The following is a 15,877-nucleotide window of genomic DNA, read 5'->3' on the forward strand; positions in this document are numbered from 1 at the left end:
AAAAAAAAAAAAAAAAAAAAAAACCACAATTGGAAATGCTTCAAGGGGAAAAATATACCATTGAAGAGGAGCAACTTGATCTAAAATTTTAACATAAAATATTTGAAGGTAAAATCAATTCTACTAATATGTTCATGACATCTACAGTAGTTAAAAACTAAACATAAAGGTATGTTCTTATGAGAACTTTTTGCCTTTTACTTACCATAAGCTGTTCCTGGGCCAAACTCAGTGCCTGCATCGATCATATGTTGTCCCAAAAGTTCTGGGTTGTTTACACGAGTTGGAGCTTTTCTATCCAGTTTCTCATAAACAAATTCTTCTATCCTGGCATCTAGGAGAAAGGCAAAAATTAACAATGATTTCAAAAAAAGCAAAGCTATTTAAAAGACTCTTTTGTTCCCCTATCATTTACTGTCTCTTAAATATGAAATTAACATTTATTCAAGCACATATCTTAATATATAATTTTTTTATTTCTATATTAGACTATTATATAACTATAAAACATTTATATTTTAGAAAGTTCATAAAGGATCTTGGCACAAAAACATTTTAAAATAAAGCTAAAGGGCAGCGCCTGTGGCTCAGTGGGTAGGGCACTGGTTCTATATACCGAGGGTGGCGGGTTTGAATCCAGCCCCGGCCAAACTGCAACAAAATATAGCCAGGCGTTGTAGCAGGCGCCCGTAGTCCCAGCTATTTGGCAGGCTGAGGCAAAAGAATTGCCTAAGCCCAGGAGTTGGAGGTTGCTATGAGCTGTGATGCCACTGGCATCTCTACCGAGGGTGATAAAGTAAGACTCTATCTCTAAAAATAAATAAATAAACAAAAATAAATTAAATAAAGCTGAAGCTATTATTTGAGTATTCTATGAAATTTAAGTTCCAAAAAAGGATTGAGACTAATTCACTTACTATTTAGCTGCCTTTGGCTTATTTTTTAGCTGTTTTAGTCTTTATTTTTAATTCTGAATATATATTTATAATTTCAAAATCAGTAATTTCAAAATTAGCAATTTCCAGCTAAGAAACTGTGGACATAAAGTACCTAGACAAAGGAAAAAGCCATTTCTGACAGCTTTGGTGTTAGCATGTGCTCTTCTCTTTTTTATAGAGTCTAAATATAGACACAAGCACTTAAAGAAAAAACAATCCAGGCTTGGAATAGTATATAAGATATATTAGCAATATGATCCTTTGGCTTTAGTTTAATTATGTTTAAAGTAATACTTACCTCTAAATGTGCACTTACTCAAAAGATTTTGCCATTAAAAATAGGTTTAAAATAGAAGACAACAGATTAAACCCATTAATAAGACATTTGCATAAACAGGAAAAAACTAGTAATAAACAGTTGGTTAACACAGTATTTAAGACCAAAAGAAATTCACATTTACACTACTGTCTAACACTGAGGTACTTCAGGGATAAATGAGAAAATGGCAAGTTTCCATAAATAATGATAAATTAGAATTACAACCCCAAAAGAACCTAAGTCAAATAAGGTTCCCTCTAAGCACCTCACATAGACTCCTACCATAATTCCAAATTTCATACAGTGTTGAAAATTCCATAAATGAGCTGAACCAGTAACACAAACACCTCAAGAGTTGGCAAAAGGGTTATATATAAACCCTCTGTTTATAATACATAAAACAGAGTTTAGGTTCATTTTTGTGGCAGATTCCAGTGTAAAATCAGAAGAGTTATTTTTAAGCAGAAATTTAAAAATCTTTATATTAGTTAAAACCAAAATGAGTCTTTTAAAAACATAACCATTTAGAACAGTGGTTCTCAACCTTCCTAATGCTGCGGCCCTTTAATACAGTTCCTGTGGGTTGCGACCCACAGGTTGAGAACAGCTGATTTAGAAGATACTACTTAACTTTCAGAAGTTCACTATCTGATTGTGAGTGATTCTTACCTTTGACTGCTTCTCTACCTACTTGGTCCAAAGTTCAAAGCTGAGTCCTATGTTGACTTCCTTCAGTTACTAAAATGTTCAGTATGTGTGAACACACACACACACACGGGTGTGTATATATATATATATATATACGTGTGTGTGTGTGTTTTTTGGAGACAGAGTCTTATTATGTTGCCCTTGGTAGAGTGTGGTGGCATCACAGCTCACAGCAACCTCAAAACTCTTGGGTCCAAATGATTCTCTTGCCTCAGTCTCCCTAGTAGCTAGGACTACAAGCACCCACCATAACACCCGGCTATGGTGGGTTCCAACCCACCAGCTCAGGTGCATGGGGCTGGCTCCCTAACCACTGAGCTATGGGCACTGAGCCTAAAATGTTTAATATATTAATAAATGTTTAATTTCAACAGGTCCAAATAAAATCTTTACAAAATATGCAGATAATTCTGCTATAATGTACCATATATTTCTACATAACATATTCTTGAAAACTTCTAGTTTCTAAAAAATTATACACTAAAAGTAACATAGGGCTTACAGAAAAAATAAGGTTGACCACTCAAAATTTTTTGTAATTCTGTAACCAGAACACAAACAAAACCCAAAACAGTTTAGTTATTACTTCATGACACAATGGGTGGAAGCTGGAGGGAGTTGTGTATTTCCCTGTTCACTAGCCATGTAGGAGCTTATTATCTGCCATTCATAAAAACATGCAAGTAGAGAGAGGAACCAGAGGACAAATATCTATTACTTTTTTAAAGTGCTGTGGTATGTAAATTAAACAGCCTTAAATAAATAATAAAGACTACATGGTGTCTAAAGGTAATTAATAAGCCTCACTCAAAATGTAAAAGGCTTATTTTATAAGGCCACAATTTAACAGAAAAGACACAGAACTACTAACATACCATAGTGACTGAAGTTTAAGTTAGTACTTAAAGTTAATGGCACTTTACGACATGGTCACAATAATACAGGGAAGAGAGAAGGAAAATATGTATTTTGCTTTTGACATTCAGTTTTGATAGGCAAAACTCATAGTTAAAAGGACTGGATGTTAATACAGCTGGTTTTATCTAGTCCTAGTTTCACTTCTAATTGGCTAGACTACTTTGGAAAAGATGCTAACTTGTGAGTTTTAATTCGATAAACAATTACTGTGCACCTTATTTGCAAGGTTATTGAGTTATGTGAAAAACCTCAGTTGTCTGAAGATCAAATGAAATACTTTACATAAAAATATAAAACTTTACATAAACATAAAAAACTGGTAATTATGCATCTTAATGATTTTCAATTATATAGGGACAATTCTTCCCTGGATAAAAGGAAAATGTATTTATCTTCACTGTCCCTCATAAATCCTAAAATTCAAAGTCACTGCTTAAAATTAAGGTTTCAAGATGATTCAACAAAAGTCTGAAAAATGTCACTGTAAACTGCTAGAGGGTACGAGAAATAGAAATGTTTATTATTTTTTCTTTTTTTACAAAGTCACCATCAAAAAATTCTATGTTTTTACCTAGTCATTAAAAATGTTTTAAACATTAAAAGAAACCACCAGTAGTATTTAAGGTAGACAGAAAGTAAAAAAGTTTCTTACTTGGATTTGGCTGCAATAACACTTCAGTTTGTTTCATTATTTTTTCTGTCCATATTTTGGTACATTCAGCTTTGCTAAGGAGGTTCTCTAAGTGAGCATCCAATTCTGTCTTCTCAGCCTGGCCAAGTTTTTCTTCTGTGAACTATTATTAAAGAAAAAAAAATTCAATGTACTTCAACTGTTAGCAAACTATGTGAATAAGATGTAAACTCAAATCCAAACAATCCTAAACATACAAATAACTGTGCTGCAGGTGTGTCTGTAAGTCACTGCTTATGAATGCTTTGTCTGCCCCCATCGTGATTTATCCATCCCTCTTTTGTGGCATTTATGATAACCTTATCTTATAGTCATCACATATCCTTAGTGCTGCTAAAATGTAAATTCCATAGAAAACACAGCATATTGCTTGGTATACAGAACATATAACTATTTCTTACAAGTAAAGGCAGACAGCTTCACCGCGAGAAGGAAGAGCTTGGAGTCAGTTAGATCAAACCCTAAGTGCACGACCTGAGTGGGCTTCTGAATGTCTTTTCTTTAGTATCCTCTCTTGCAAAAGGGAAATACATATCTTACAGTATTTTGAGGATTAACTAAGAACTCTCTTTGTTCACTGCCTGGTAATTATTTAAACTTAAAAACATGTTTATTATGTTTTGTGTATGATTAGCACTTTAATCACACCTTATTTAGATAGGCTTTTATGGGATGTTTTGGGATACTGTCATTTGTTTCTTTAAGCTATGTCAGCAATTTGCAAGCTAACTTTTGGAACATCCTATCCAAACTGTGGAGGCATCTTTTAAACATCATAAAATGTAGTTAAACATAATCAATATATCAATTTTTATTATACTGAGAGTATTGGTGGTTGAGGAAAGGTAGCACTGCCTAAACGAGTAAAGAGATAAAAAGTTTCTGTGTAGCTCTAGAGCCTTCTGGATACTTAATTAAACACCAGAAGTGATGACTAAAGCTGTTTATCATGTGTCATTTTCCTTTAGAACACGTGGTTTTCTCCCATCTTAACAGGTATATTACCAGCACTAATTCTATGCTCAGTAATGACTCACTTCTAGCTAACAAAACAATGTTCATCTTGTCTTTTTTCCCTCTTACATTTCTTAAAAATCTCTTTTGCTGCTCTTCTAAGTTTTGTTGATCTGTTTCTTTCAGCATCCTTCTTCTTGGTCAAATACTTTATTATCAACACCTTTACCTGAAGGGTCCTGTAGAATTTTATTCTTAGACTTCTGGTTATAATCCCTATTGAATTTCCTGACCAGGGGCTACAAATAACAGCTTAAATAGTTTTTGTTAAGTGTTGGGTCTCTTTGAGACTGGCCTATATCCAGGCCCTGATCCAATGGATAGAACTGAAAATAGCAGTTCCAAGGCTACTGCTTAAGCCAGTGGTTCTCAACCTTTCTAATGCCACAACACTTTAATACAGTTCCTCAGGTTGTGGTGAGCCCCAACCATAAAATTGTTTTTGTTGCTACTTCGTAACTATAATTTGCTATTGTTATGAATCGTAATGTAAGTATCTGATATGCGGGATGTATTTTCATTGTTACAAAGGGGTCACGACCCACAGGTTGACAATCACTGGCTTAAGCCCATAAACCAGTATACAGTTAGAAGACTGAGGACTGGGCAAAAGTAAGCTCTGATCCTGGGGTCAGCTGGCTAAACTATACAACCTCATTCTTTTTTTTTTTTTTTAATCTCAGGTTATTGTGAGGGTACAAATAACCAGGTCAAATTTTTGAATTTGTTAGAGTCTCTCATGTAGTTGTTTCCTGCACCCATAAGATGTGCTATACACCACCACCTTGTGACCTTGTGCCCTTTAAGTGGGAGCACAATCCCCCATCCTCTGAACTTGAATACAATTAAGTTGTTCTCCTTTGTGGGAGTGTGTTAGATAGGCTACTGGCTTCATATTAGAATTGAGTACTTTTTTTTTTTTTCAGACAGAGTCTACGTTGCCCTTGGTAGACTGCTGTGGCGTCACAGCTCACAGCAACCTTTATCTAACTCATGGGCTTAAGTGATTCTACTGCCTCAGCCTCCCAAGTAGCTTGGACTACAGGTGCCTGTCACAAGGCCTTGCTATTTTTATTTTTGTTCCTGTAGTTGTCATTGTTGTTTGGCAGGCCTGGGCTGGGTTTGAACCCAGCTCCAGTGTCTGTGGCTGGCGCTCTAGCCACTAAGCTATAGGCCCCAAGCCAGAATTGAGTACATTAGATACTTGCTTTTCCATTCTTGTGATACTTTACGAAGAAGGATGTGTTTCAGCTCCACCCAGGTTAATGCAAAAGATGTAAAGTCTCCATCTTTTCTTATGGCTGAATAGTACTCCATGGTATACACATATCACAGCTTATTAATTCATTCCTGAGTTGATGGGCATTTGGGTCGTTTCCGTATCTTGTAAACTGAGCTGCAATAAACATTCAGTGCAAATGTCTTTATGATAAAATAATTTTTTTTCTTCTGGATAGATGCCTAGTTGTGGGACTGCATGGTCAATTGGGAGGTCTAATTTGAATTCTTTGAGAACTCTCCATACTTCTTTTCAATGAAGCTGTATTAGTTTGCAGTCCCACCAACAGGGTAAAAGTGTCCCTCTCTCTTCACACATGCGCCAGTATCTGCAACTCTGGGACTTTGTAATGTGGGCTTTTCTCATTGGGGTCAGGTGATGTCTCAGGGAACTTTTGATCTGCATTTCTCTGATGATTAGGGATGATGAGCATTTTTTCATGTTTGTTTGCTATTTGTCTGTCTTCCTCAGAGAAGATTCTATACAAGGTTCTCTTGCCTAGTGGTAAATGGGATTGTTGGGTCTTTTTTGTTGATTAATTTGAGTTGTCTATAGATCCTAGTCATAAAGCCTTTGTCGCATTCATACCCTGCAAATATCTTTTCCCATTCTGAAGGTTGTATATTTGCTTTAATTGTTGTGCAAAAGCTTTTCAGTTTAATTAAGTTCCATTTGTTTATTTTTGTTGTGATTGCCGCTAAAGTCTTCTTCATAAAATCTTTCCCCAGGCCAAAATCCTCAAGAGTTTTTCCTATACTTTCTTCTAAGATTTTTATCATTTCATGTCTTAAATTTTAATCTTTTGTCCATCTTGAGTCAATTTTGTAAGTGGTGAAAGGTACGGGTCCAATTTCAGTCTTTTACATGTGGTTATCCAGTTCTCCGAGCACCATTTATTGAATAGGGGTTCTTTTGGTTGTTTTCCCTAGTATATGCTTTTGTTTGGTTTATCAAAGATCAGAGAGAAACCAGGCTACAAGAGGCGGGGTTCATCTCTTGGTTTTCTATTTGGTTCTGTATGTCTATGTCTCTATTTTTGGGTCAATATCATGCTGTTTTGATCACTGTGGACTTGTAATTACAACCTCATTCTTAAGAGAAAACCTGGTGTTCTTCACAAATCCCTGAAGATTCTAAGTGACAGACCTACCTCCTTCTAGAATTTTGAGTGTGGTGGCTCATGCCTGTAATCCCAGCACTATGGGAGGCTGAGGAGGGAGAAGTGCTTAAGCTCAGGAGTTTGAGCCTTGCCTGAGTGAGAGTGAGACCCTGATTCCTAAAAAAACGGAAAAACCCAGCTGGGCACTGCAGTGACCACCTGTAATCCCAGTGGCTTCCAGAGGCTGAGGTAGTGGGATACTCACAGCCTGAGTCAGAGGTTGCGAGCTACAAAGCCACTGCACCCTGCTCAGGCGCATAGGGTGGGACTCTGTCTTAACAACAGCAGCAACAAAAAAATAAAAATAAAAATAAAAAAATAAAGGAATAATTAAATACAGAATTTTATATGTTCAAAGTCTATCATCAATGGCTAGATAGAATATCTTGCAGATATAGCAAGCAATAGGAAGGGAAGACAGGGAATACACCCAGGTGATCATCATCTATAAGGAATGATCTAAGGCCAGGCACGGTGGTTCACGCCTGTAATCTTAGCACTCAGGGAGGCTGAGGCAGGTGGACTCTTGAGCTCAGGAGTTCAAGACCAGCCTAAGCAAGAGTGAGACCTCCATCTTTACTAAAGAGAATGAGCTGGGTGTGGTGGTACGGGCCTATAGTCCCAGCTACTCAGGAGGCTGAGGCTAAAAACATCGCTTGAGCCCAGGAGTTTGAGGTGACAAAGTGAGACTCTGTCTCAAAAAAAAAAAAAAAAAAATTGGAACTATATATCTAAGGTTCCCTTAAGTATATCTATTTGTTTGTTCATTTCATTCTGTCCTTCAACAAATATTAAACACCTGAATATATGCTAGGCACTATTCTAAGCTTGAGTTTCAGCAGCCAACAAAAACAGACAAGGTTTTTTGTTCTTACAAAGCTTGCATTTTAATAGAGAAAACATAATTTGATGAGGATACAAAGGAATAAAGATGGTAAAGAAAGGACCAATATAAGTGGTTCTCGTTGCTTCTAAGTGACATAATCTGTGCATTATAAGAAATCATTCTTTGGGGGAGGGGGCAGGAGCATCAGGGAAGGCTTCAATAGGGAAGCAATGGACGGCTCAGATCTAGATGTGGGTGGAGGAGTTTGAGGAACATGAGATGGGTATGGTTAGAGAAATACCAGCAGCACCTCTGAGAAGGTAACGTATGACATGCAACTGAATGATATGTAAAAGAGCTAAAGAAGTAATTATACAATCCTATGATATCTTATCTTCTAGCTGGACCATTTCTATAGAATCATTAGCACTATTTTATGCATATTAAATATTAATTTCTTTGTAGAAATCTTCAATTTATGTATTTAATAATAGTGAATAAAAGAAAATCAACGGATCAATAATTTAAAAATTGGTATTCATTAGGTGTTTGTGTAAGGCACTTTTCTAAGAACTAAAAGACATAATGTTATGCAAAAGAACTAAATGAAAAATATAAGGAATATGAACCTATAGGCCTATTTTTCTCAGTATATAAAGTGTTAAACTTTAAAAGGTGTTTTAGAAAAATACTGGAATTAAATGTGCAGACTAGAAATCACTAAAAAATGTTCAGAAATAGTAATTAAAGAAATAGTCACTGAACTTCTGTGATGTAAGTTTGGATTCAGGGCATGTTTCCTCCTTTCAATATTTTGAAGAACCAACAGTTACAGGGTTACCTATTTGGAAAATATTTCAATCTTTAGGTCAAAAGGCCTGTTTGCTTAATTATTTAATATTTTTGACTCTCATGATACTGTCTTCCAGGTATCTCTCATTAAATACACATTCTTTTAGTGTAAAAAGACTGTGTGAAAGTATAATAGAGCAAAGATGGGTGTCTGCAGCAAGTCATTTACTTGTATGTGTCTGAGGAATTAATGAAAATATGTTAATTCACAACATAAGATTATACAGGCTTTCCACTATTATAGCTTAGAAGGATAAATACCCAAGGAAAGAATATAAGAAATCCTATGTACGAGGAGATAGTGTAGAAGACCTGTTTAGAAATACAGCAGTTCTATGGGAAGGTTCACAAGAGCAATGTATTTAAGAACCCAGTTGTAAATTCTACCTGAGGTTTACCTACATTTCCTAAGAGTAAAAACAGTTGTTATTTTTCACTCTACCTAAATCTATGCTTCACATTTCAGAACATTATATGTGGTTGTTTTGTCTTTTAAATTTTTCAAATGTTTTCTATTTTCAGTAAGAACATTTATATCTTCCTTATACGTCTGTATTTTTAACAATGACAAGGGTTAGTATATGTTCAAAAATACCATATGCTGAGCTGTGCATTTTATAACAAAATAAAGTTGAGTATAACAAATACTCAAAAGAATCTCAGAATACAAGTAAGAATCATAATTTTAGTTTAGATTAGTAAATTGAGGCTCAGAGTGATTATCCAAGGTGTCAGTGTTGGGATTCAGTCTCACATCTGTTTGAATTATAGTCTTATTATGCTATACAAGCCTTTCCATAAATACTTGATTTCAAGAAATTAGTATTCCTCTTTTTCTTTTTTTAAAAAGAGAGAGGTCTCAGTCTGTTAACCTAGAGTACAGAGGTACAATTACAACTCACTGCAGCATTGAACTCCTGGGCTCAGAGTGATCCTCCTGCTTCAGCTGGAATTACTGAAAACTTTATCATGTCCCTGAAATTTCTTTTTTAAAAAATTTTTTTTTATTAAATCATAACTTTGTACATTGATGCATTTATGGGGTTCAGGATACTGCTTCGATATACAATGTGAAATGCTTACATTGAACTAAGTAACACACTCATCACAATTAGACTCGTTTCTTAATAGTTTTGAAATGTACCCTTGCATCAAGCACATTAGGTTAGGTACCCCCAAATACCCTCATGTCCCTGAAATTTCAATAAATAAAACATGTCACATTCAAAATCCATGTATTTTCTCGTTATGTAAAAACTCTATTACTTAAACTGTTTTCACATCCTTTGGTGCTATTGGCATTAATTTAGATAGAAGATGGTTTCTTAACCCAATGTTAAAATTTACACTTATATACTACATGAATGAAATAATTAGAAAACATACAAATCTACCAGACTGTTTTCAGTTCATTATATTTCTTGAATGTATTTTTATGTTACGATAGGACCTACAATGGTGCTAAAACTCTTTATCAGTAAATCACACCCAATTTATGTACTTCTCCTATGTTACTACATTTAAAATAACCAAACACCCAGGTCAATTACTTAAATATTTTTGGGAAACAAACTTAATGAGAGAACTTCAATACAAATGAATAGATATGAAGCAAAACTTCAACACAGTGAAATGATAGTAACAGCAACAGAGATTCCTAAATAGGCCAAGGAGAAAAGAAATGCAGAGTGCACTAAACTAACTGATAGGTATTTAAATAATTATATATGAGCTTAGAACCGTGGTTCTCAGTCTTGGCTGTACCTAAAACACCTAGGGAATCTTTAAAAATGCCACATAAATGTTACACCTCAGTCCAATTTAAACTGGAATCTTAGGGGTTGCATCAGGCATCCTTACATAATAATAGTTCATTAGCAGAGAAATGCCACATGCCCATACAGAATTGAAACAAGATACAGAATTCCACATCAAACTCTGAGAAACCTTCATAGTTGAGATGAATTTAAAGCTTTATCTTGATTCAAGGAAACAATAAGAAAGAGAGTGGCAGATACTCAACACAAAAGCCTGGAGTCAGAAAAGTACAAAATATTTTGAAATTTAAAAAAATTACCTGATTGGAATTCAGTGTTTATAGGACTAAGAGAAAAAAGACCAGATTGTAAGGGAGTATTTAATGTTCAACTATGGAGTCTGGACTGAAAATTGTAAGAACTAATAAATAGCTTTTAAAACATCAGTAAAGTAACAGTTTAAGGAGGATAAATTACCTGATACTTTATTTTGAGTAGTTAAAAGCACCCAGACAGACTAGTTAATAAATATTCATACTCATTTATACATCCTACCTTAACATTTTTTTTTTTAAATGCCAAGGCTCATAAACAAATTTTAAAAGGGGAGAGTAGAGTGGTGATAAGCTTTACTAGTTTGACCTTTTGAAAACAAGAAAATGTTTAAATTTTAACCTAAAAATTTTTTTAATAAAATGAACATACAATGGCAGTTGGCCAACTAAAGAATGGACTATCCTTAAGGTATGATTTGAGTCAAATGAAATTATTTACATGAAATATAAAAGCTTAATCCCTTCCCTCCTATTCTTATTACTGATAAAGAGATACTGGCATAGCTCTTAAGCTATTCTTAGCATGAAACTTAGTACATTGGCATTATACTGAAGTCATCTCAATTTGGTATAGAAACTCAGGTACCAAAATATCAGAATAAGAAAGCAGTGTTTTATTAAAAATTACCACACAGCATTCCAAATTTTACATGTCATATTTTAGAAGCATTGTTTTCTTGCAAATTTTATTTTTGAAAAAATATTGTCGAAAATGTCAAGTATATACAAAAATGTAACAGTATAATGAAAGACAGTATAATAAAATCTCATGAACCCATAACCCTTCATCAGCTTCAACAACAATCAGCATTCTGCTCATGTTATTTCAACTACTTCCCTTCTTTCTTCTGAAATATTTTTTTTTTTTTTTTTTTTTTGAGACAGAGCCTCAAGCTGTCCCCCTGGGTAGAGTGCCATGGCATTACAGCTCACAGCAACCTCCAACTCCTGGGCTCAAGCGAGTCTCCTGCCTCCGCCTCCCAAGTAGCTGGGACCACAGGCGCCCGCCACAACGCCCGGCTATTTTTTGGTTGCAGCCGTCATTGTTGTTTGGCGGGAGAGGGCTAGGGGCATGGCAACAGACCTGCTGAGAGAAACTTTGGCCTTCCACACAGGCGCCGAGCCTCTTCTGAAATATTTTAAAGCAAATCTCAGACATGGTTATAAATAGACACATTAAAAGAGACTGTCTTCATTTTCCTTCTTAATAAATTTTTCCCTTTTAAATAAATGGCTCTAACTAAAACCCTGCAGTCATTCTTGATTCATCTTTCTCCCATATACCAGAGCTAATCTGTATAGATTTTGAACCTCCCCTGCTACCACTGCCACCTTTGGCTGTCCTGCCATAATAGTTCCCTAACTGGTCTCCCTAGTAGCCCCATACTGTAACCACAGTCTTTGTACTTGTTTCCTCTGCCTGAAAAGCTATTCTTTTTCAGAATAAAAAAATAAACATACACACACAAACTGAGGCTCTGTCACTTCATTAAGGTCTATTTGAATCCTGTCAAGGCTCATCCCCTCTTACCTATACAAATGGCAACCACCATCCCTACCATTACCCTATTCCTCTGGCCATTTTTTTCTTCACTACTTGATGTATTTACAAGCTTGTTTTCAGAGTCAAGAATACTGACAGGCAGATGTAGAGTGGATATTACATATTTAAGACTGAAAAGAAAACTATTTGATAGCTAACAGATTGGGACAGAATTTAAAAACTTCTTCCTAAAGAATCTAAAACAATAAGTAATTAAAATTCATTTGGGAAGTGCATCTTTTGAGGGCTTTGCTAGATTCAGTTTTTTAAATTAAGTCTATCAACGATTTAAATCAGGGTAAATTCTAGTATATGTCCTCTTTAAGCAGTGTGGGTTATGTACCTGAAGAATATCTAACTGTACTATTTAAAAGAGTAGGTTTATATAGTGGTAAACCTGCAATAAGCATCTAGAATTATAGGTAGTCAGCATTAAAACAAAAATGCCAAAGGCTCTGGTCCTCTAATATTAAGTTTAAAAGTCAATATTAAGTTTAAAAGAAGTGTCTCACAAATTAATTCATTTCAGAACCTCAATCATTGATTCTTCTTGTCCCTTGTTTGTGAACTATTAGAAACAGGCTTACTTGGATGAAAAAATTATTCTACCTGAAAAGATTCAATGTCTTTGCAATTTACCTTATATTTTAGGGGAGAAGGTGAAGAAAAGGGGTAAGGTAGCTAGCTTATCGCTCACCATTCAGATTTTAGAACTTGGAAACCAAAATCTAGAAGGAATTTAGTTGCTTCTTGTCTCTTAAGTGGAATTTGCTACTGGTATTAAAATGTTCAGATTGTATGAGATCTTCAAGGTTTCTCTAGGCCACAACAGACTATTACTCTACATACGTTTATCCGTACCTTAAACCTGCAAAACTTATCCTGGAAGAAAAAGCAGCTTGCAGTAGCAGGTCAGACAGCACCTAGTTATTTACTAGCTGTGCAAGTTAAGCAAGTTACTAAACTCTGTGAGGCTGCTTCGTCATGTTAAAAGAGGGTTAATAACATCTATCTGGCAAATTTACCCAAAGGACTAAAGATAACAAGTCAAATGCATAACAAAATGCTTGACACAGTTTTTTTCACAATATAGGCAGTTATTACTTTGCTTTGGTTCCATCATTTTTTCCCCAAGGGTACTGCAACATAGGATCAACTGTGCCAATAAAATTGGGGCAAAGGAAACAAGGAAAACAGTAAAGACTTTTCAGTGCCCATGTGGTACGCATATTAGAAAATTGTTTTTGTTTTCTCCTTACAAGAAAATGTTGTTGCTACTGTGTCTATGTCATTAAACACCAGATTGTTTATAACCCACGTTGTGAAATTTACATCTGTTCATAGATTTAACTGAGTTGGCATAAAGTGGGTGATGACGGTAGGAAACTGTTCAAGTTCCCAATACTGACACTTCCTTGATCGCACAATACGAAGAGGTGGTCAACTTTTCCCTTTGAAGTGTGTATGTGAAACATGACCACGGCCCTAACAACACGATTCTTCTATCTCTCCTTTCTCTGTAGCCTGTGCTTCTCACTTTGAAAACGAGCGAGAACCCTCTACTCCAGGTTTCCAGTGGCCTTGGTAAAGTTCGAACACCAACTGACATTGCCATTTCCCCCTGGGACTGCCAAGCCCAGCGACAGTCTTTTCAGGGAGAGAGAGGGCTGGAGGGAACTGCTGGCGGCTCTCTGGGTTGAGGAGCAGGAAAAGGAAACTCCCTTCTTGGACTCCGAGGGGAGCAGGAGAGAGACCAAAGGAAAGGGTGGGGGTGGCGCACCAATGGCTCGGGTTTCGGTTACCCCGCCGGCCTCGGAAGGCCTCCGCCGGCCCCGGGATGGGCATCACTCCTGCGCTGGCGTAGTGGAACCAGAACAGCCGACAGCGCAGCACCTCGGCCAGATGGCCAACCCGGCCAGAGGGCGAACTCAAGGTGTCCTCCAGGGGCAGGAGGAAGCTCCCAGCCCGGTCCCCACCCAGTCTCGATTCCCGGGGAGCGGCAGCTGGGGGGGAACGGGGCAGAAAACCCCCGCCGGGCGCGGAAGGGCCCCGGGCCGCGCCCATCACCCAAGCCTCTGGCCGCAGCAGGCCCACCGGGCGGTCAGCGCGGCCGGGGGGCGCCGCCGATCCGGACTGGGCAGCCCCTGGCTGGTTCTCCCCGGGCGCCGCCACCCGTCTCCCCCACCGCGGTACCTGCACGGCGCGACTGAGGAAGGTGCCTGCGTCGGCCGCCAGCTTCTTCACGTTGAAGTCCATGATGTTCATCCTGGGCAGCAGCCAGGCGGAGCCGCCGGCTGACCTAGCCGGGAGGCGGGGGCTACGCGGCGGGGCAGACGTGGTAGGTGGAGGGAGGCGGCGCCAGCTCCACCGCCTCAGCTGTCGTTTCCGTGAGGGGGGGGGTGGGGACGAGGGACGAGAGGGAGGGGCCCGGAGCAGACCGCGCCCCGGCGGCGGCCGCGGCCCAGAAGCTGGGTTGGGCGGGCCGGAGTGAGGCGGCTGGCGGCTGCGCTGGCCGCGGCGGGGAAGCCCGGAGGCCGACCCCGACCCTGCGGTGCGGAGCCGGGTTTCCCCCCGGAGGATGCGAACGCCAGCCGCGGGTCGGAGCGTTTTATCGAAGTTCTCGCGGGAACAGCGCCCCCTGGAGGACGGCGGCGCCCCAGGGCACGTCGGGAGCTCCGCCCGGCTCCGGCAGAGCGTGCTGCGAGGGGCGCGGCGGGGTCGCGGGGTCGCAGCTGGCGGCGCAGTTGCAGTTAACCTCTGAGAGTCCAGAGTGGAGACAACCCACGTCTAGGTTTTTGTTTTAAGAGGAAATATGTAAGCTAACGGCATCCATGAAATTAGAACCAACAGGCCCTGGTCATCTTGTAGCACACGTGCGCCACGCTGGTCCCTGAAGCCTGGATGGCGTTCAGCTAATGTTTGTGGAATAGTGTTGAATTTATTGTCGCATTGGAGCCCGTTGTTCATTCATTCAGCATCGTTGAATACCCACCGAGTGCCAGGCCCTGATTCAGGCGCAGTAGATAACACCTGAATAACACATTGTCCTGCCCTCAAGCTCAGGTGTTTTGACAGCCTTTGAGGACTTCACCACTCCCACCAGTGGCTCTGTAACTATTAATATTTGCTGCTGCAAGGACTTTGTGACTACTTTAAAGCGGCAGGCAAAGGCTGGATTACAAATCAACACCAGGTGTCTGCAAAGCCCGGTGCTGGTGACACAAGTGCCAAGGTGGAGGACAGAGAAGTATGGTGAGTGCGTTAGGAAAGCTCTTACCAATTTAGCATGACCGACTTTAATAACAAATGATAATATGATGTAGAATCTGTTAAAATATCTGTCATTCAAGTAACTTCTTAAGCAAAGGAAGTTAGGACGGGTACAAGCATGGAAGGAGGCACATTGTTATTTCAAGAATAAGACCAAGCTCTATGTATTATTTTGTGTGGTTGTGTCCCTTTGATGCAATAGGGTTGGGAAAATGCAGGCCCAGCAGGCAAGGACATAAACTCACATTCACAGATGCAACAGCTGTAG

At 38.5% G+C, this 15,877-nt stretch overlaps 1 protein-coding gene across 2 annotated transcripts in view; it reads right to left on the reverse strand.

Annotated features, from left to right (window-relative positions):
- Positions 1-14,751, reverse strand: part of SH3GLB1 (SH3 domain containing GRB2 like, endophilin B1) — a 38,125-nt gene extending 23,374 nt beyond the window's left edge. For both annotated transcript variants that reach the window (XM_003784178.3, XM_023509806.1), the window contains exons 1-3: positions 14,533-14,751; positions 3,536-3,677; positions 206-334 (exon numbers count right to left, since the gene is read on the reverse strand). In XM_003784178.3, the coding sequence (XP_003784226.1) occupies positions 206-334; positions 3,536-3,677; positions 14,533-14,604 (343 nt within the window). In that variant the 5' untranslated portion in view covers positions 14,605-14,751. The remainder of the gene's footprint in view (positions 1-205; positions 335-3,535; positions 3,678-14,532) is intronic.
- Between the last annotated feature and the right edge of the window lie 1,126 nt (positions 14,752-15,877).

Source organism: Otolemur garnettii, unplaced genomic scaffold (genome assembly GCF_000181295.1).
Source record: "Otolemur garnettii isolate 467f Iridium unplaced genomic scaffold, OtoGar3 scaffold00010, whole genome shotgun sequence".
NCBI lineage: Eukaryota > Metazoa > Chordata > Mammalia > Primates > Galagidae > Otolemur > Otolemur garnettii.